Source organism: Sinohyriopsis cumingii, chromosome 7, assembly GCF_028554795.1.
Source record: "Sinohyriopsis cumingii isolate HCF-2022 chromosome 7, ASM2855479v2, whole genome shotgun sequence".
In the NCBI taxonomy this organism is placed as follows: domain Eukaryota; kingdom Metazoa; phylum Mollusca; class Bivalvia; order Unionida; family Unionidae; genus Sinohyriopsis; species Sinohyriopsis cumingii.
Genome location: NC_142967.1, coordinates 63129842 through 63149959, shown reverse-complemented (window position 1 = coordinate 63149959; position 20118 = coordinate 63129842). Strand labels below are relative to the sequence as shown.

The 20118-nt window shown below is 33.5% G+C and overlaps 1 protein-coding gene across 1 annotated transcript; it reads left to right on the top strand.

Annotated features, from left to right (window-relative positions):
- Positions 1-1904: 1904 nt before the first annotated feature.
- On the top strand, positions 1905-13676 carry LOC149795389 (cyclin-J-like). Its single transcript, XM_089965175.1, has 4 exons — positions 1905-2255; positions 3997-4329; positions 5292-5451; positions 9036-13676. The coding sequence occupies exons 1-4, from the start codon at positions 1976-1978 to the stop codon at positions 9259-9261; spliced, it is 999 nt and encodes a 332-aa protein (XP_089821301.1). The 5' UTR covers positions 1905-1975; the 3' UTR covers positions 9262-13676.
- Positions 13677-20118: the final 6442 nt, after the last annotated feature.

Here is a 20118-nt window from a genome sequence, read left to right as displayed (position 1 = left end):
TGCTGAGGGGATAAAGAAGAACCCAGCTGTTATTAATTCTTTCACACTAGTCAGTATAGTAAGGTCACATGATGGGTCATTTTAATGTTTTCATGGATAGCAGAATTTCATCTACTCTGAACATGAGAGATACAATACTTTCATAAGTGTTTATAATGATTAAAATGTTCAAATTCTATAGTTGATTGAAATAATGCCCTAACATTCTTATTATAACATTATTATGCAGAAATATGTGAAATTTTGCATAGTGTTTTGATATATGAGCATAATTTACTGACTGCTGTTAGGTCTTTTGCCATTGCTATGGTCAGTCATGAAAGCTCAAATTGACCAGATTGAACATAAAATGAATTCTTAACAGGATACATTTTATTTATGAGAGATATTGAGTCAGTTTTGACAGATAGATTGAAAAAAAATTATTTGGGCAAATAAATACATATATTATACAAAAAATTGACTATCTTCATGCATTTTGTTATATTTTATTCCTGCTTTGCATTCGAAAGTTGTATATTTTTTGTCAAGTTTTTTTAATATAAAAAGGCTTCCATAAATTTGTTTACTTTTTATTTAGCATTGTTGGGAGATCATTTAGTGGTTCTGTTTGATATAGTTTTTAGTTCTACATTTCAAACACCAGAAGCGCTTATGGGATTGTTAGTTTGTTGTACATCGTTTGTCCTTTGGCACTAGTTTGTTATCACAGGCAAGACTTTGAGGATTACTATGTAAAAAAGTTTTTCTGAGCCTCATGACCCAGTTTTATAAGTTTTGCAACCCTTAAAAGAAAAACATGTGACCTTTAAAACTTCTTCAGGACCATGATTTGGTTCATGACCTAGGGTTGGGAACCACTGGTCTAAATGGTCCTAGATGAAAACGGTGCTGCTCAGACATCCAATATGGCTGACATGGTAGCCATATTGAACATTTTTGTCACTACTTCCCCCAAATAGAAAGTGATGTGCAGTTATTTCTAAATAAAAATGATACTTGTTTGAAATTTTGTATGATAGCCATCTTGAAAATCTTATCACAAATCCTTCTGAACAGAAAGCCATATTGACATGGAGTTTTTACTGGAAGGCTTTTTATGATGCCTAATTGGTCCCAAATGAAGATTGCACTGATATGACCTCTAATATTGCCACCACAGCAACCATCTTGAAAATCTCATCTCTGCATCTCCTACATTGATGGTCATACCAACATGGTTTTTTCACCAAAAGACTTCTTGTGATACATATTTAGACTATATCAAAATTGTGTCAGTCTGAAATCATGTATGGCTATCTTGAACATCTTTGGCTGCTTCTGCTCAGTCCTGTTTATTAACTTTACGTCGGTCATGAATTTTGTTTTACTCTGTAACATTTGAAAGACCTTGTCCATTGAAATTGAATTTGTGACATCATATCAAAGCCATGGGTCAGATATTTGTTATTCTAGTTATGGCCCTTGTTTAACTAGTAACTCGCCCTTGCCTATTGAAGTTTTTCTGTAATTGTTTACTCGGGTATCTGTTTATCATTACATTTCTAGTTAATTCACAAATTGTAATAATCTGCATTTGTAGCTATCGTTGATAAAGTAATATTACTACCAAAGATGTTTTTGTTTGGCTTACATTAAATTCATAATTGCCTTTTTTTCTTATTCCAGGCAAGATGTAAAATAATTCTGTATATTTTCCACAAACATCCAGTCAGTGAAAGAAGGCTCTAATATCCCTAATTTATCTGTTTATCTTTACATTTCTAGTTAATTCACAAATCATTATAATCTGCATTTGTAACTATCTTTGATAAAGTAATATTACTACCGAAGATGTTTTTGTGTTTTTGTTTGGTTTCCATTAAATTCATAATTGATTTTTTTTTCTTATTCCAGGCAAGATGTAAAATAATTCTGTATACTTTCCACAAACATACAGTCAGTGAAAGAAGGCTCTGATATCCCTAATGTTGCAATGTCGATAGAGCAGGACTGGTGGAAAAACAGGTTGGCAGAAGATATATATGCCACACTGCGCATGAAAGAACAGGGTCTCCAGGTGTACCATGGCCACTCACCACAGCTGTGGATGCGGCGCAGTCTGGTTGACTGGTTATGTGTGCTGACAGAACAGCTGAATATATGTGCAACAGCCCAGCACCTGGCTGTATACCTGCTGGATTACTTTCTGGATGCGCTGGAGGTGGACTGTAGCAACCTGTACCTGCTAGCGGTCACTTGCTTCATATTGGCAGGTACTGCAAATCATGTTTTCTTAATGTCACTGAAGTTTAAATTAATGAGTTAATATATAAATAATATTTTTTTAGACAATTGGAAATCAGACAGGAGCCAAATATTTTGTAAAAACTTATGACCCTTGTGGGAAAAATTTCATTTGCAACCCCACTCCCCATGAACATTAATTTTCTTTGTTTACTTAATCAAAGCTCATCACTCACGAAAATTACAGTTTGCATTTTACTCAAGGATTCGTGTGTGCAAAATATCGAGCCCCGTGAGTGTGTCACATACACAGAATATGTGCAGAAAGTTTACACACGTTGTAATCAAGGAATTTTACAGCAGAACAAAATATGTGAAACCAGTCGTATTGAGAGAATATCCTCTGAATTAGAGGATACTATCATTGTTCTCAGATCCATTAATTTTCCAGAAACTATATTTTCAAAAATAGTGATAATTTTGAATAGATTCATGTATATTCGCTTATAAATCAAGTCAAACAGCAAGAAACAAATATCCTGTGGCATAATGTGCCTTGTGATCAGGGTCTATGTTGTTCTACTGATTACTCTTTGCAAATTGCACAGACCCAGATCAGCAAGTGCATTATGGGATGGTAGATCTGGGCCTGTGCAGTTTGCATTTGGACTCAACTTACAAGCAAGCATATAAGGTATAGTTTCTGATTATCAGTTTAAATTTTGAAAACTGATTAAAATGAACATCTTGGAACATAAACTTAGGAATGTTGTACCCACACTTAAAAACACCGTAATTAAATAATTAACCATCAGACCCTGAAACTGTTTTACCCTACTTTTAGTGTAGATCGGCAAAAGGTATTGTTAATGGGTAGCAATGGCAAGAATTTGTGTGTGCCACAATTCATGATTACACAGTTCCCAGAGCATGCAAAAAAAAAGAATTCCAGGACCATTCTTGCTCCTTAGATACTTTGCATATTTAAGAGAATCCTTGCCACATTTCAGATTTTCAGGATGAGTTAACATGAAATCATTTCTACATTCTTTTATCATAGACTGTCTTAATGCCATAAAATGATCTTTGCATTAAAATATGCTGCAATCAGCAGTTGTGTACATTATTATTACATAGACCATGGCAATAGTTAAGGGATAAATCTCTAGCAATTGTTGTGACTTGCTGGACTTAAATCAGTTGATTTTCTTAATACTGTATGTTGTTTCAAACAAATTAAGCAAAATGATGATCTGCCATGGTTCATGAACTTGCCCAGGGTTTACAGAAATTAAAGTGATTATATCATTTAGTCACTGGTGATATTTCTGATCTTTGTGAAACAAGATATCTTGTATACAGGTTTCTGTTCCCTGGGGCCCCGAGTGGTCTAAAGTGCTCACCGTTATGGATCACTGCCATCTCACCTCTGTCTGCGTGAGTTCAAGTCTCAGGCTCGGCTAACGTGGGTACGTGAGAACACCTTCCAGTAGCTACTCGTGGGTTGTGGTTCTTCACGGGGTTTTCCAGGGTTCTTCCTCCACCAATTATACTGGCCGCTATGTATAGCCTATCTTGTGATGAAAAATGGCGTTAAACCCTACAACAACAACAGCAACATACAGGTTTCTGAGTTGTGATTTGTGTGAGATGCAAAATGTCCTGTATAAATATGTTTTATCTGCATGAGAAACAAATTGTTACATATACATAGTTCTGATCTGTGTGAGAAACAAGATGCCTCATCCATATTTCTGATCTGTTTTTCAGTGAAGTTTGAGGAGCACTCTGAACATTTGCCAAGATTCAGCACACTAATCCAGCTTATTCCCCAGTCAGCTGGGTGTATTCCCCCTGGGTCAAGCATTAGTCCCATCCTTCCCAGCTACACACCCCAACAGTACCTTTCCATGGAGCTTGCAGTTCTCCAATATTTTGACTGGGACCTGACAGTCCCTGCCATGCCACACTTTGTCCCCTACTTCCTGCAGGTGGCTGTTGATGATGATGACTTGATAAATGGACTTCCTATCACTTCCAAGCCACTGGTGAAAAGCTATGTAGAAAAGCATACACTGTATTTTCAAGAAGTTTCTTTACAAGGTAAAAATAAATAGAAACTTTAGTACAGTAACCTCATTTTATGTAAGAATACGTTGACATTCTTAGAGTATACTATGAATTAATTTGTTTAATTTAGTATAAGTGTTCATCGAGTAAAAATAAACACTTTTAGTTTTAGTTGGCACTTAAATTGTGGATTGTTCTCACAGAAGTCTCCTTTTTAATTAGGTCTTTAATTTCATGTTTTATAACAATAAAAACCATGAAAATTGGTATCCCTTGAGAAATATTGAAGTTCACAGTTGCTTAGTAACCTACCTATCTCAGATGCAAGCTATATGGTCGCTATTTTATACTGCTTTCCTCTTCGGCCACGTCCTCATTTTGCTAGTGTGGCATATATTGACCATTTAATTGATCCCTACGAGCAGCTACTTTATTTATGAATCGTTGTGAGAGATGACTCCCACAAGATTGGAATCATTTGTGTTTTCAAGTACAAATATCTGTGTATTGCAAGATATGATTCCTATTTTGTACAGTGGGGATGGCATTGAGGTTTCACTTATGTAGAGATAAGTCACAGAATCTTCAACTCTATAAATATATTTCAGCTGCCATATATACTTGTTTATAAGTTGAGTCAAACTGAAAATAGCAAAGATCCTGATCTGCCATAGCATAATGCACCTGCAGATCAGGGTCTGTGTTGTTTGTTCTTCTGATTACGCCTGTTAAACTGCACAGACCCAGAGTTGCTGTTACATTATGCACCTGCAGATCTGGGTCTGTGCAGTTTGCAGTTGGACTCAACTTATAAGCAAGCAATATACAGTATTATTTTTTCCATACACTAAAATGTAGTAAAATGCCTACACTGAACTGAAACATTGATTTGTAAGTGCACAGATAAATAGAGTATCAATTTCCTCGCATTATTTTAACCCCAAAAAATTGAGAAATTACCTTAATTATACATCAGTATAACTTTGCTCTTATAGATCCTTGCTTTCGTCACTTTTCACCCTCATTGCTGGCTGCCTCTTGTGTGGCATCATCTAGAATCTGCCTGCACCTGACACCAACCTGGCCCAAACAGCTGGAGCTGATGACAGATTACTATCTGGAAGAGTTATTGCCATGTGTTCACCAGCTTCTTAAGTAAGTCAGCTCACTATTCAATATTAAGGAATATTACCCACTTCTTAAATAAGTTGACTCACTATTCAATATTAAGGATATTACCCACTTCTTAAATAAGTCGACTCACTATTCAATATTAAGGAATATTACCCACTTCTTAAATAGATCAACTCACTATTCAATAATAAGGACATTACCCACTTCTTAAATAGGTCAACTCACTATTCAATATTAAGGACATTACCCACTTAAATAGGTCAACTCACTATTCAATATTAAGGATATTACTCATTTCTTAAATAGGTCAACTCACTATTCAGTATTAAGGACATTACCCACTTCTTAAATAAGTCGACTCACTATTCAATATTAAGGACATTTGGAATGAACCATGTTTTATCTTGACTGCAAAAGTAAGTGAAACAAAGATTTGACTTTTCCAACACCATTGATAGGAAAAGATTTGACCCATTTCTTTAAAATTGTTAAACATTTAGCTATATTATTATTACAATAAATTGTGTCTTAGTGGACAATTTCACATAAATGACCCATACTTTTCAAGGACATCATTTCAGATATTTACCCCATTCCTTAACTTTTTCACATAATAAATCTGCATGCAAAAGCCACATTTTTTGGGGTGGTGGGTGGTTGACCTAAAATGTCTATTACAGGTTGCATTTGGTACTAGTGTAACTACTACATGAGATTGATTTTTAAGTCATAGAGAGTATATACATATAGAGTATCCAGAGTTTGTTTTCATATCGTAAATATATGATGATATAAGAGTGAAATTTACCATATATAATGTCAGAAGCTGCATGAGTGTGCCATATTTTATAATTCAGCAAGTTTTGTAAAGTTGATTTCAGTTTAGATTCATGTTATCAACATTAGGGACTTTGCATTATTTTGGTGTCATTGCTCGGCTTTGTCTGATAGTGGTGAATAATTGTTACAAGATGTTATGATGCATTATTTTGGTGTTGTTGCTCAGCTTTGTATTACAGTGGTGAATAATTGTTACAAGATGTTAGTTGCATTATTTTGGTGTCCTTGCTCAGCTTTGTCTTATGGTGGTGAATAGTTGTTACAAGATGTTATGTTGCATTATTTTGGTGTTATTGCTCGACTTTGTCTTATAGTGGTGAATAATTGTTAAAAGATGTTATGATGCATTATTTTGATGTTGTTGCTCAGCTTTGTATTACAGTGGTGAATAATTGTTAAAAGATGTTATGCTGCATTATTTTGGTGTCATTGCTCAGCTCTTTCTTACAGTGGTGAATAATTGTTACAAGATGTTATGATGCATTATTTTGGTGTCATTGCTCAGCTCTTTCTTACAGTGGTGAATAATTGTTACAAGATGTAATGATGCATTTCTTTGGTGTCATTGCTCAGCTTTTTCTTACAGTGGTGAATAATTGTTACAAGATGTTATGCTCCATTATTTTTTTGTCGTTGCTCAGCTCTTTCTTACAGTGGTGAATAATTGTTACAAGATGTTATGCTGCATTATTTTGGTGTTGTTGCTCAACTTTTTCTTACGGTGGTCAGTAATTGTTACAAGATGTTATGCTGCATTATTTTGGTGTCATTGCTCAGCTTTGTATTACAGTGGTGAATAATTGTTACATGATGTACGATGCATTATTTTGGTGTCATTGCTTATCTTTGTCTTACAGTGGTAAATAATTGTTACAAGATGTTATGTTGCATTATTTTGGTGTTGCTCAACTTTTTATTACATTGGTGAATAATTGTTAAAGATGTTATGTTGCATTATTTTGGTGTTGTTGCTCAGCTTTGTATTACAGTGGTGAATAATTGTTACAAGATGTTATGTTGCATTATTTTGGTGTTGTTGCTCAACTTTTTCTTACAGTGGTGAATAATTGTTACAAGATGTTATGTTGCATTATTTTGCTGTTGTTGCTTCACTTTTTCTTGTAGTGATGAATAATTGTTACAAGATGTAATGATGCATTTCTTTGGTGTCATTGCTCAGATTGGTCTTACAGTGGTGAATAATTGTTACAAGATGTTGTGATGATTTATTTTGGTGGTGTTGCTCTACTTTTTCTTACAGTGGTGAATAATTGTTGGTGTGATGCTAATAAAAAATGAGCATCATGTGATAAGTTAGGTTCTAACAGTCTTTGCTGTAGTTCAAACCATGGACATTCTAATCAGATGTACCTCAACAAAATTCCACAAGAGACCCACATCCTGTTCCCACATAACTTTAACTTTTCTTGTGCTTTTAAAATTACTGTAAACCCAAAATATAACAAAACCTGCAGATTGAGTCACTGCATCCATATATTTTATAGATTTTAAAATATGATATCAGAAGGGATTTTACCTTGTGTTTCATAGTATATAAATGTGTTTGGAGTTATAATGTATAGTGCACATCTCCATCAGACCCTTGCCAAAATGAAATCATTCGCAAAATAATCATATTCAGTTTTTCTCCTTATTCACTAAATTTAACCTTCAAAATTAGACCACTTCTCCTTTCAAACCATTTTTCTACGGTCCAGACTGGGATCATAATGTTGTTGTTGTTGTTGTTGTGGGGTTTAACGCCATTTTTCAGCACGATAGGCTATACATGGCGGCCAGTATTAATGGTGGAGGAAGAACCCGGAAAACCCCGGAAAGAACCACCGACCCACGAGAAGCTACTGGCAAGCTTTCTCACATGCCCACATTGGCTGGGATCATAATGTAGTTTACTCGTAAATAAATGTCTGTGACTGGTTTATCAACATCTGTTAAAATGGACAAACATTATATACCTTAAATGTAGTTGACAGAATTGACTACATGTACTTACATAAACAAAAGTGTGAAATATTTTTCCTCAGTTAAATGTGGATTTAATGTAAAGCAGTTTGCTTTTTTTAACATGCCATGAAATGGTCTGACAGGGTCATTGTTTTCAGATTGTCTTGCAATTTTAAAACAAAAATCCATTGCTAAGCAAATATATTTGTTAAAAAAAATAAATTATTCATCAGGTCAGATATACCTGGTGATTTAAGACAATAACCTGATAATGATATCTTTCGGCATTTTATCAAAAAATATGTAGGTTTGTCAAGCACAGTGATCTGTAAGTTGTATTAATTTTTCAAAGCTGAAACCATTCATAAATATCTCTTCAAAATATATTAAAAGTCTGGATGTGAAAAATATGTCAAATGTTGTAAGAACGTCTCATCCAGGCCAAAATCCCATGGAATCCTGGGTAAAAATGTCTCATCCAGGCCAAAGGCCCATTGAATCTTTGGTAAAAACATCTTATTCAGGCTAAAATCTCATTAAATCCTTGATAAAAGCCTGTTTGAGATTAACATTCATTAATGATCCAAGGGACAAAACTAGTTAAGTGTACCCTTACCCTCACTTATCTTTATTTTCTTCAGTTGAACATGCTTACTTTGATTCAGTCTGGAACTTGTTTCGGTATGAACAATTTCTGAATGTTATTAATTTGAGTTGTCTCCTAATTTAATTTGGAAGGTTATTACATGTGCTTTTGATACAGGATGTTTTAACAGAATTATATTAAAAATTTATTTCAGGTTTCTCAAATTACATGATCAGTTCAGTAATGGGACCTTGCCACTAGCAGCCATTCCATGTTACAAGATGCCAAGTGGTTACCTCCCTTATCCAGAGGTTCAGCACAGTTACTTCCCCTATGTTGAGAAAAGTGTAGTTAACTACTCTGCATCACTGATAAATTATGACAGTCCTATGTTGTACAGTGTTGGACCTAAAATTATTCCTTGGCATCGAGGATCTTGACATCAAAATGCAGAACATTTATAAGGAGAAGTCAGTTTTTCAGTCTCCAAATGTCAGTATGTGCAAATAAGGAGATGTTGGCTCTCTGTAAAACAACATTTTTCATAAAGTTAGGACAAGTGAAAATTCCTATTTTCAGGATTTTAGATCACCTGGCTGAAAGTCCAAGTGAGTATATAGTATGACCCATAGTCCATTGTGTGATGTGCATGGTCTGTCTATCATTTGTCAACAATTGCTATTCTCAGCTTCAGAAGAAAAAAACATTTGACCAGTTTCAACCAATGGGACAGATTTGTACAAACAAAACTGATTTGCCATTAGATATTAACATCATTACTCAAAAAAATAAAACCTTTGAATGGCTTCTTCAAAATCAATAATCAGATTTGAATGAAGGCATTCTGGCGTAAAGACCACTACTGTACAATTACTACTTTCAGCTTCCAAATAATAAATAACAATATCAGTCAAATTTTATACATAGCATTCTGACAGAAGGGCTTTTATAGTTTTTATAAATGATGCTAAATTCCTTTAAGAAGGGCCACCATTACTAGAAGTAGAAAAATGTTTAAACAAGCTTTTATTAAAAACCACTGAACAGAAATTAATCAAATTTTACATCATTTTGACGTGAAAACCTTTCAGATTTGTAGATTATGCTGATCTGCAACCATTACTAAAATCTGAAATTTTTTTGACTTCTGTGAAACCACTGAATACAATTTTACCAAGCTTGACAGAAAACATCCTTCCTGGCATAAAGATTTTTTATATTTGTACATCAGATATGGCCACTGTTACTAAAAATAGAAAATTAACTATTAAACAACTTCATAACCCCTGGATAGAATTTAAACAAACTTGCCAGAAAACAAGTTTGTACAGATGATGCCACTCCACTATCAGAGATAGTCTCTATTATTAAATATAGAATAATACTTGAAACAATTACTCAGAAGTGCCCAGCATAATTTAATCAAATTTGACAGAAAGCACTCTGGTATTAAGGCCTTTCATATTTACGCAAATGATGTCGAATCACCATGGCCACGGTTACTAAAACTGAAAAAGCCTTCAAATGTTTACTTCTCAATAACCACTCAAGCATTTCGGAATGAAGGGCTTGTCAGGTGGTACAAACACTGTCAATCTGACATTCAATATGGCTGCTGCTATTAAAACAAGAAAAACCGTCGATAAATTCTTCTTGACGGCTTAACAAAATTTTACCAACTTTGATTGAAGGTGGCCTAGCTTTAATGCCTTTCAGATTTATATAAATTATTCCATTTGATCATCAAATATGACTGCCCTTACCTAAAATAGACATATTTACAGAAATATCGATATAAAAAAAATAAACAGAATTTGACGTTTGACAAAGCATCTCTGCACAGGTGTCTTTCAGTAGTGGACAAATTAGGCTGATGTGTATTCATATATGGATAAAGAGACAAAAATTACAGAAGCCTTGAAACAAATGTTTTCATAACATACTCAGTTAAAATAGATTGCAACAGAACGTATTATACTATCTAGATTTTTTGGCCAACTGTTCGTGCATATGGTTATTAGGTAGCCATCATGTAGTTGAGTGATCCCAAGCCTTTTTGAACCTCTTGTTGAAACTGTCTATTTTTTATACAGACTAAAAGTATCATTTTACTGGGTTATATTGTCCTTTAGATAAAATGGACCTTAAAATATGTCATAGTGTTTGGATTTAAAATTTTTATCAAATTAAAGGTTTGATAATTTGTCTCAACTGATATGTATTAACAGTTTTTCTCTTTCTGTTTTGATTTAATAGTACATTCATAATTGGATTTAGCAGTTGTTCCTCAGTATTCATGGTTTTGTACATATGTAAGGGAGTTCACTCTCCATGGTGTTCTATTATATTTTTGTCAAGCAAATTTATTTGTTCCTTCACTCAAAACCGTTGGTTTATTGGTGCAATATGTTAAATAATATAATTACTAGTTCAACATGGTTTCATTTGTCTTCCAGTTGCTATTCGTACTGTGAATTGTTGCTTTCATAAAATGTGGAAATGTTCATAGGTTTTCATATTCTGTGGATTGACTTTAATATGGTACACATAAATGATAAATTCCATTTCTGTTATATCCATGTAAAACAAAATACCAGGTTAGAAGGGGGGGGTCAAAAATTGCTATTCATATTTTTTATAGATATATGAAACAAATAAACAAACATTCCAGAAGAATTATGTCGAGGTACAAAACAATTAAACATTCTGGGAAACACTTTTTGAACACCTGACAACTAACAGTAAGTCAACCATGGACCAGCCTTAATTATTACTACCAAGATTTTTGTCAGTATAAATGTCCCAGGAATTTCATCATTTAAAAAAAACGTTTTTGATAAACCATCATCCAAAATGTGTACTTATATTAAATAGATGTTACTTTTAGGTATCTCTATTTGTATGAGCTATATTGTAGAATGATAACATGAGTTTTGCTTTGCATAATTTCATCACACATCTTGAACAGATGCCTTTGACTGCACATTAAAAGGTGTATGAGTTTTGAAATATCAATGGCCAGCCTTCAAACAAGGCGGCTTTCGATTTTCTGGAAGGCTTATAATTCTTAATCTGAAATGTTTTAATTTTATTTTATATTCCACTATCTTGCTTGTATATGTTATAGCACAGCATTCATGAGACATAATTAGCTATAATTTCTTGTGTGTTTTCTTGCAGATGTAAATCAGATATTTTTTAAACATTCATGCCCTCCCCTTTGTAGGAAAGCTGTGCCATTTTTAGTTGGTATCTTTATTTTTATTAGTGTCCAGTATAATGTAGTCCCCTTGTATAGTATCAAACTTTTCCAATAATTATAAGTGCATCAACTTGGCTTTAAACACAATTTTGTACTTGGATTAAACTTGTGATGGAAGTTATATTCATATAAAAATATTTATTGACTTCAGAGCCATAATGGTTGATAATATTTTGATATGACTAGAAATTGGTTTATTCATTTTGTTTGAAACCAAAGGAAACTTTCTGGTGACTTTACATTTTCTACAATAAAAGTCTAAAACACTTAAGTACCAAAAAAAGAGCAGTCTTCCTCTAGTCTGCCACAGATTTAAACCTTCATGCATATGTGTAATTAAATAATTAAGAATTAACAACCAGCATAATAATTTTTATATGTAAGTGTATTTTGCGTATGTATAGGTGTAATTTAAACTTAAGATGCTGTGGCTGCATATAGTAAATGTTTTTTGATGTATTTATTCTAGTAATGTGATAAGATTGATTATTTCATTATTCGTTAATTTCATGGAAAAACAAGTTCCTGCTCTCATTTGTTTGAACCCTTCATCAAAATGTATACATAAACTTTCTTCATCAGATGATCCCTAATCCATTTCGACATTTATAATTCTCTATTTGTGTTGTGTAAGGTGCCTCTTTTTGCCATGAAGGGTTGCCTCCCCATAGTAGTATTTAGCAACACAGTATCCAGCTGAAAGAGCATGTTCCTTCATTGAGACTGGTTTGGATGTTTTATGCCACAGGAACACAGATAGGTTATTTTGTGCCATGGCAATTGAAGTAAAGTGCCTTGCCCAATGACACTCCATAGTAGCTAATCCAGTGATAAAATTTGAACCTGAATTCTTTCAGTCACAAGTCTGGCAAACAAACTACCATGGCTCCTTTTCAGCTTAAAACAACTTCAGAATTTTTATAAATAGTTGTCAGTCAGCAGTTATAAAATTGTATTTATTTATTATTTAAAAAGCTCTGTGTAGCATTTTATATCATAACTGTTATCATTTAAAATTTATGAAGGTTTTCACATAGTTTAGTAAAATAACTACTCTGTAGGGAAGTAATTTGTTGACATGGGAGCAACTTAAATGATGCTATATGAGTCAATATGTGACCTCAGTTCATTAACTCAACTGTAAGGCCCTGTGCCAATTAAGTATTGTTCATTGTTCATCAGTTAATTCTAGTTTTTTTGAATTTGTGTCAAAAACAGTTGAATTATTATTGAGACAAATTTATGGGAAACATTGAGACATGAAGACTTTTCAAGTCAGTACAAATTATTCTGTTCCACCATAATTTGAACAGAATGTGTGCCATCAATGATCCCACCATTCCTTATTAACTGACTGACTACTGTTGCATCTGGCATTTAGGTTGGTGTCAGCCATGTCAGAAATATCAAACTAAGTTAGGCCTCTTATATTTGCAAGACTTGCATATTTTTCAAGACTGGAAAATATGTCTTGATGGATGTTATCATTCTTACATTTGTCATGCACATTCTGAGTTGTTTGTATATATGTTACTGCAAGTTTCATAAATTTGTAAAAAAAATATCACATATGGTATTGTTGATGTTAATTTATTGGTGCCAAAGGACTTATTGAAAATAAAGTTGTGAGAAAATATGCCATTTTTCTTTGTAAATCTTTTCTTTTTGCTCACCACCATTAGTTGACTGAAGAAAATTATTTCTACCTTCTGATTTAGGCAGCACAGATGTGTGTAAATTATTCAGGTATTGCTGAATAAAACACAAATGCTTGTTTACTTAGCTGCTTTGTAAAAACCTATTGATACAATAGTACATAGGCAAAGATAGACGTAGGCAAATGCTGTTCAATTACCGTAGATTACAAGTCATTATTTTAGCTAAAGAATACTCATCTCTAATCTAGAGAAATCAAATAATTATAGCTAATTGAATCCCAAATTATTAAATAAAGTTATTTTACTTGGATTTAATCTGTGTTTAAATTTACACAGATAGATGAACAGGGGTGTCAGAAGCATGGAGTTTTATGTATGTGAGGCACTTTCTTTTCTGAAAAGAATGATGAGTGGGAATGCCAGAAAGATTTTAGGTAGAAATGTGATAACCATAGCTCTCCCAAAAATTTAAAAAAAATAACCCGGCAATAATGGTGAGCCTGTTTTTAATATGTAAAATTATATCAGTCAAATTAATGGGACCAAGATAGAGGCCTCTGCCACCCAGAGTCTGAGTAAAGGGGAAGACGAGCTTTATCTTCGTTCTTCTGTTGATCATATCACTATCAGGTGACCAGATTCCCAAAAACTGTGATATTGCCACATCTTTGCCTCGAGTTTTAAAGTGTGGTAAACTGATCACATCTCAACAAGAATGTCGACTTGAGACAATTTTCGTTTCGTCGAGTAAAGGGGCACAAATCGTGTTATAACGTTTTTTTCCACTGGTAAAGAGCTACTGCCCTTTTATTACAAAAGGCCTTTTAAGTTTAAAGACGCAAGCTGTGTCGTAGATCATAACGGATACGTTTTGTTTTCAGTTTATCTTTCGTTTCTATTCCTTGATTTCTTTTCTTCTGTAACAAAGATGGATCTCGATACATATGTGCATGCGTGGTGATGATTTCGAATTATCCATCAGTCGGAAAAGTTACGCATTTTGCAGAAAGAGGAAGGATTACAACAAATGTAAACATTGATCATAATTTTGTGACTGATACTTCATTCCTTTCGAGAGTTACTATATTTATTTGCGGTTCAGAAAGCCTTCTTTGCTATGAAACTTAATTTCTGATGTATTGAATTACGTTGAATTAATTGGATACACATTTCTTGAAATTTATTAGAAAGAGTGTAGTTTATTATTTATTTAAATTTGCACAGGCACACGCATTTGTAAAATGGCAGCGAAAATTCAGTGCAAATCCCAGTTTCTTTCTTGCATTGCTCCAAAGTGTCTACAAACTCTTTTTTTTATGTTTTAATTAGATTTTGCTTATTTATTTTTATCAGTATAATATCCATTTCGAAGCCTTTGAAAATATCGCGTGAGGATATTTTCATGATGGTTGTTTTTAGATTTTTTAGTTATACTATCAAGAGCTAATACAAACGCAAACGATATACACGTATTTTAAATAAAACTGTCCTGATGTTATTCTGCAGGAAAAAACGTTCTACCATGCAACATTGCGGAAAAATGGAAATAACCGTTACCACAATTACCGTTGAGAAAGGGTCTATACGGGTGTTAGGTTCTCTCCAAAAGGAATCTCAGAATCTTTTCACTGATCACTATTATCATAGCCGTATTAAGCTGCTCGTGTCTAACGTTATGTCGTTGACTGATATTGGTGATATTAATAAACTGATACATAAGTGTTTTATAAGGTCATATTATGGAGCCCTTATGAATTTAGATTTTAAAATAGAGAGAGAGAGAGACAGATTTTAGCTGTACAGTGCTTACAAGTTATGTTATGACTCAGTTAAAATTCTGACTAACAAATATTGAAACAGAAGTATTCAAAAGAATTATCTCTGGAAGAAAAAAATTCAGTTCCAATCAGATTGACAGTCCTCGGAAGTCGGAGTCCACCATATTTGGGTCAAACTTTGAAACGTTATTATGGGCAAGAAAAGTAATTTGTTTCGATCTATGAAATAAAGTTTTAGACATGTGGTTTATTTTGCATGCATTATTATTGTTACAGTTAGAAAGAAGGAAATAAGAAAGAAAGAAAACTTCCAACTCTTTTTAAAGACAAGAGTCGATTGATTTTAAGCCTAGATACTCCCGTTTTAACCATAGAATTTGTGGGCCTATTTTTCGACCCATTTGAATATTTTATTAATCTATCTTTAGCACGGACATGATGTCCGAACGTCTTACTAGCTATACTCCGAAATCGGATTTTGTGTACATGTCAAAGTTCATCCACTTTCTATTTGTCATTGAAGAAAATTAAGACATCAACATTGCAAAATGGGATTTTTTTATTTATAAAAAAAAAGAACTTTGTATTTAGGAAATATAGGTTGTGAATGTTCCCAAGGTTGATTTGGTGATTGTACACCCTAACAAAGTAGGCGTAACTAATAGAATAATGTATGGAAGTGTACTGAGTGATTCAAGATAATTGTTGTGCTTCTTTAAAAACTTAAGTGTAATCTCGTAACAAGTACTTTCCTCGGCAAGTTCTCTGAGCTGCTACATGTTATTGCAGAATAATTGTTTTTCATTTCAACATGAGGTCTCGTTTGATTTTATAAGAATGTTTTCTTCAATAACTGCCAATAATTTAACTTGCAAGTTAGACACATTGCCCTTATTTGAGGACGTTAAGATTACAATAGAATTACGTTAAGATCCCTTGCACCTGTATACTAAACATTTCATCCCCATACAGACTAGTCCACAAACTTTGCACTCAATGATTGTGAGAGGAACTTTTTTTATGCGAAAGTAATATCGACCGGTGAACGTCTTTAGGTCCCGCCATATTGTTATCTATCTGCCTTGATCCCATGGCTTTAGTACGATTCGACTCTTCGCCGATAACAGAAAATTTATGTATGAGCAATTTGTATGGGATTGTTCCAAATTGAGTTTGGGTTTTACTTTCCGACATTTCCATCACCCTGTGGATCCTATTTGAATCCTACTGCTTCAAATCCCACGTGTTTTGATGCACTCCATATTAACTTCTTATTGTCAATGATTGCGCTCGCCTCTTATCAGCTGCCGCGAAACCTTGGTCAATTTTTATCACGGATAGAAGTCGATGAAGACTAATGTTTTCTTGATCCCGGTGAAACATCCTTCGTTCAGAACGACACATTTTAGACTTTTCGATATTTATCTTTATCACTTTGAATTTCTTTGTTTAAATTTCAAGAGCAGACGGAATTAGGTGACGTGCTAATTTAGTTATTTGTTCATAATTTCCCAAACCCAATGATTATGGTTCGAACCATCTTACAGTAATCAAGAATACTTACTTATTGCATTGCACTTCATTTAAGAAGGCAATTATTTCTTCGGTTTAAATATAAAATCCGAACTTTATATAATTGAAAATCTATAAATTCCATTCAGCGAAGCACTGTGTTCTCTTAGGTATGTACGTACTAAGCTGAATGAAAAACATGGGCCATATAATGTTTGGTAACTTAATTCCTAATTGGCCTAAACATGGACCACATGAGTGTTAACTGAATTCTTACTCGGCCTCGAGCAAACCAGTAGTTGTCTGTTATTCACAAAATTCTGAAAGTATGTGTTCAAAGCAAATTGAGAGTCTAGTTCAAAACTTTCGTAATAGTTTATCCCAGATAAACTGTATCCTCTGACAAAATCGATCCATATGAACATAGTACATCTGGAGTGAATATTACATTCCGTATTATTTGTAAGCTTTATGTGACTGACTGGCCGACTTTCTTTGTTTCTTTATCTAAAGATGTTCAAATCAATCAAATATATTAACATATGGTCAACTACAGACCTTTAATTCAATACTTTATCTCCCTTTCGCGTGGAATCTGGATAAAGAAAGGGTATATTAGTATTTTTAATTTAACAAACAAAACAAAACAAGACAAAACACTGTTTAAGAATCAATGAGAAAAACCACACGAAAGGTCGTTTTAAAAAAATAATTAAAATGTATGTTTAATTGATTTTAAATTCAATGATAAAACATGTTAAAGGAGAGAGAAAATCGATGACGGATCAAGTAAGCAATATCTAATGATTGCACAATTGTTTTTACTGTTTTTCAATTGATAATTTTCTTCATTAATTAACACGTTTCCCGTGGATATCCCATGTTATTCAGATAAGTAAATAAATTCATTCTTTTTCTCTCGGCTTTTAATTATTTATTTTTTGTTGGCTTTACTATTGTAAGTTATTCTTTCTCTGCCTGTAGCTTGGTTAACTTGCAACGTTGGGAAACTGTTAGTAAGCTGTGTCGTTACAAATTCTTCCAATTTTTGAGCTTATATATGTACGTATTGCAATTATGGAGGTAAAAAAGAAAAAATATCAAATGTATGTCTGCTCCAGCTATTAAATGGTTTGATAAATGGTAGTGTATGATGGATGTTGTGCATAATTTGACTTAATGGTGACCGGTTTCGGACCTCTATCTGTAGCATTGTTTACATACTGCCGTCTGAAGCAAACACGGAATGGTTTACAACATTGATTGATTTCTCCATCCAGTCCATTATGAACCCAAGGCCGAATAATTGACTCATAGGGTCCGCTACAAAAGTAGTTGTATGATATTAAAATATAATCTTCATGAATATTGATCAGAAATATCAGTTTTAATACATGCTAGAGGTAAAATCTACATTACCGCCGTACCTGCTTTTAAGACGAGTGCAAACTGCACATACCCAGATCTACCGTCGCATAATGCGCCAGCGATCTGGAACTCCACAGCTTCTTAGGACTAATCTGCAGAAGAAACCCTGATCTGCAGGCTCATGATGCTATGACAGATCAGGATCTTTGTTGTTTTCAGTTTGACCCGACTTATATACGAGTATAATAATATAAAAAAATACGTATTTTGATTCAATAATTACAATGGATAAGCACTTCTTTGTACATCTGTATTACAATGCATGCACCTCTCATGTATGGGCTGGTATGGATTTGGAGATGTGTGGTTATAATTTGCTCTAGAATATGTCTCTTACATGTAAACATTTGAATCTAGTTCGTTTTGTCTTCGCAGTGTGTGGTGGTCGACGGTTTGCAGCCGCATAGGTTAACTTGTCGGCAGTTCAAAGAATACTCATTCCTACTATACATGTTCAAGGACGTGCGCCGTAAAATCGACCCATGAAGGTATCCATGGATTGCACATTATTCAAAACGTATCATGAATTTGTACAGTTTAAATTATCAAGTTCAGCGTGACACTCAAACCTGCAAAATCGCCTTTATAATCGTGCCTCTTTAAAATTATTGTATAACCGTTTGACGCCCTTTGTCAGGTAATATCAGTGTTCGGTAAACCCGTACACGATATGTGTTTCAGATGTTCTTGTAAGGCTCGAAGATAGAACTTTATTTGCATTTAGCTGATTGGACACCAGAAAATATATACATGCATTTAAGTTTCTTATAACCATTTATGGTGACGCGTTTAATACAGGAATGCAAATCTATCGAATATACAAACATTCCATAAATCCTGAAGATAAACTTACGTATAAATACACACATTTCCAAGGAAACTCACACTTGCATATATATATATATATATATATATATATATATATATATATATATATATATATATATATATATATATATACTCATTTAAAGACATACACACACATATAAACTTACATACCTTCATTCATGTATACATGGAATATGATACTAAAAAAAGTATATAACGCGTAATGTACGGCCCATAAAACACACCAGAGTGCTATTTCAATCACATGCCTGTACCTAAATACAAGCTATTTTGGGAGAAGACACAACGTGTAATCAGTATATAAACAGTACAATTAATAATAATAATAATAATAATAATGACAATAAATAAATAAATAAAGACGAATTAATTAAATCATGTAATTTTAAGCAGTATACGTTACTTAATTACGTTCAATTAGTGTTCTATGAAAATGATTTCACAAATTTCTAATTTATGTAGATTTAGTGAAATTTTTAAATTTCAACATATTCCAGAAACAAGAGTGTATATACTACGAATGTGATGGAGCAGTCATGGCGTCTTCTTTTGTTTTTGTTAGCATTGTTTTTTTATCCAGGTCCCAGCAAAAACAATGACATAAGTCGCAAGCCATAGGAAAAGAGAATGTAACAAATTTTTGCTCGTGACATGCGACGATGTTCCGGACTGTAAATGAGCTTTGCAATTGTTCGTTGGCTTAGTATATTTAAAGACTTTTGTAAATCGCCAGATTTATATGTGTTAAAAGTCTGTAAAATTCAGAATGCATATCCATACCGGAACTTTTTTTTATACAACATAGATTAG

Bases quoted from the DNA above. Each gene is read 5' to 3' on its own strand.
- LOC149795389 (XM_089965175.1), top strand. From the start codon at position 1,976: ATGTCGATAGAGCAGGACTGGTGGAAAAACAGGTTGGCAGAAGATATA. The intron at 2,256-3,996 runs GTACTGCAAATC...TCTGTTTTTCAG, and splicing joins CACTTGCTTCATATTGGCAG to TGAAGTTTGAGGAGCACTCT. The intron at 5,452-9,035 runs GTAAGTCAGCTC...AATTTATTTCAG, and splicing joins TGTGTTCACCAGCTTCTTAA to GTTTCTCAAATTACATGATC.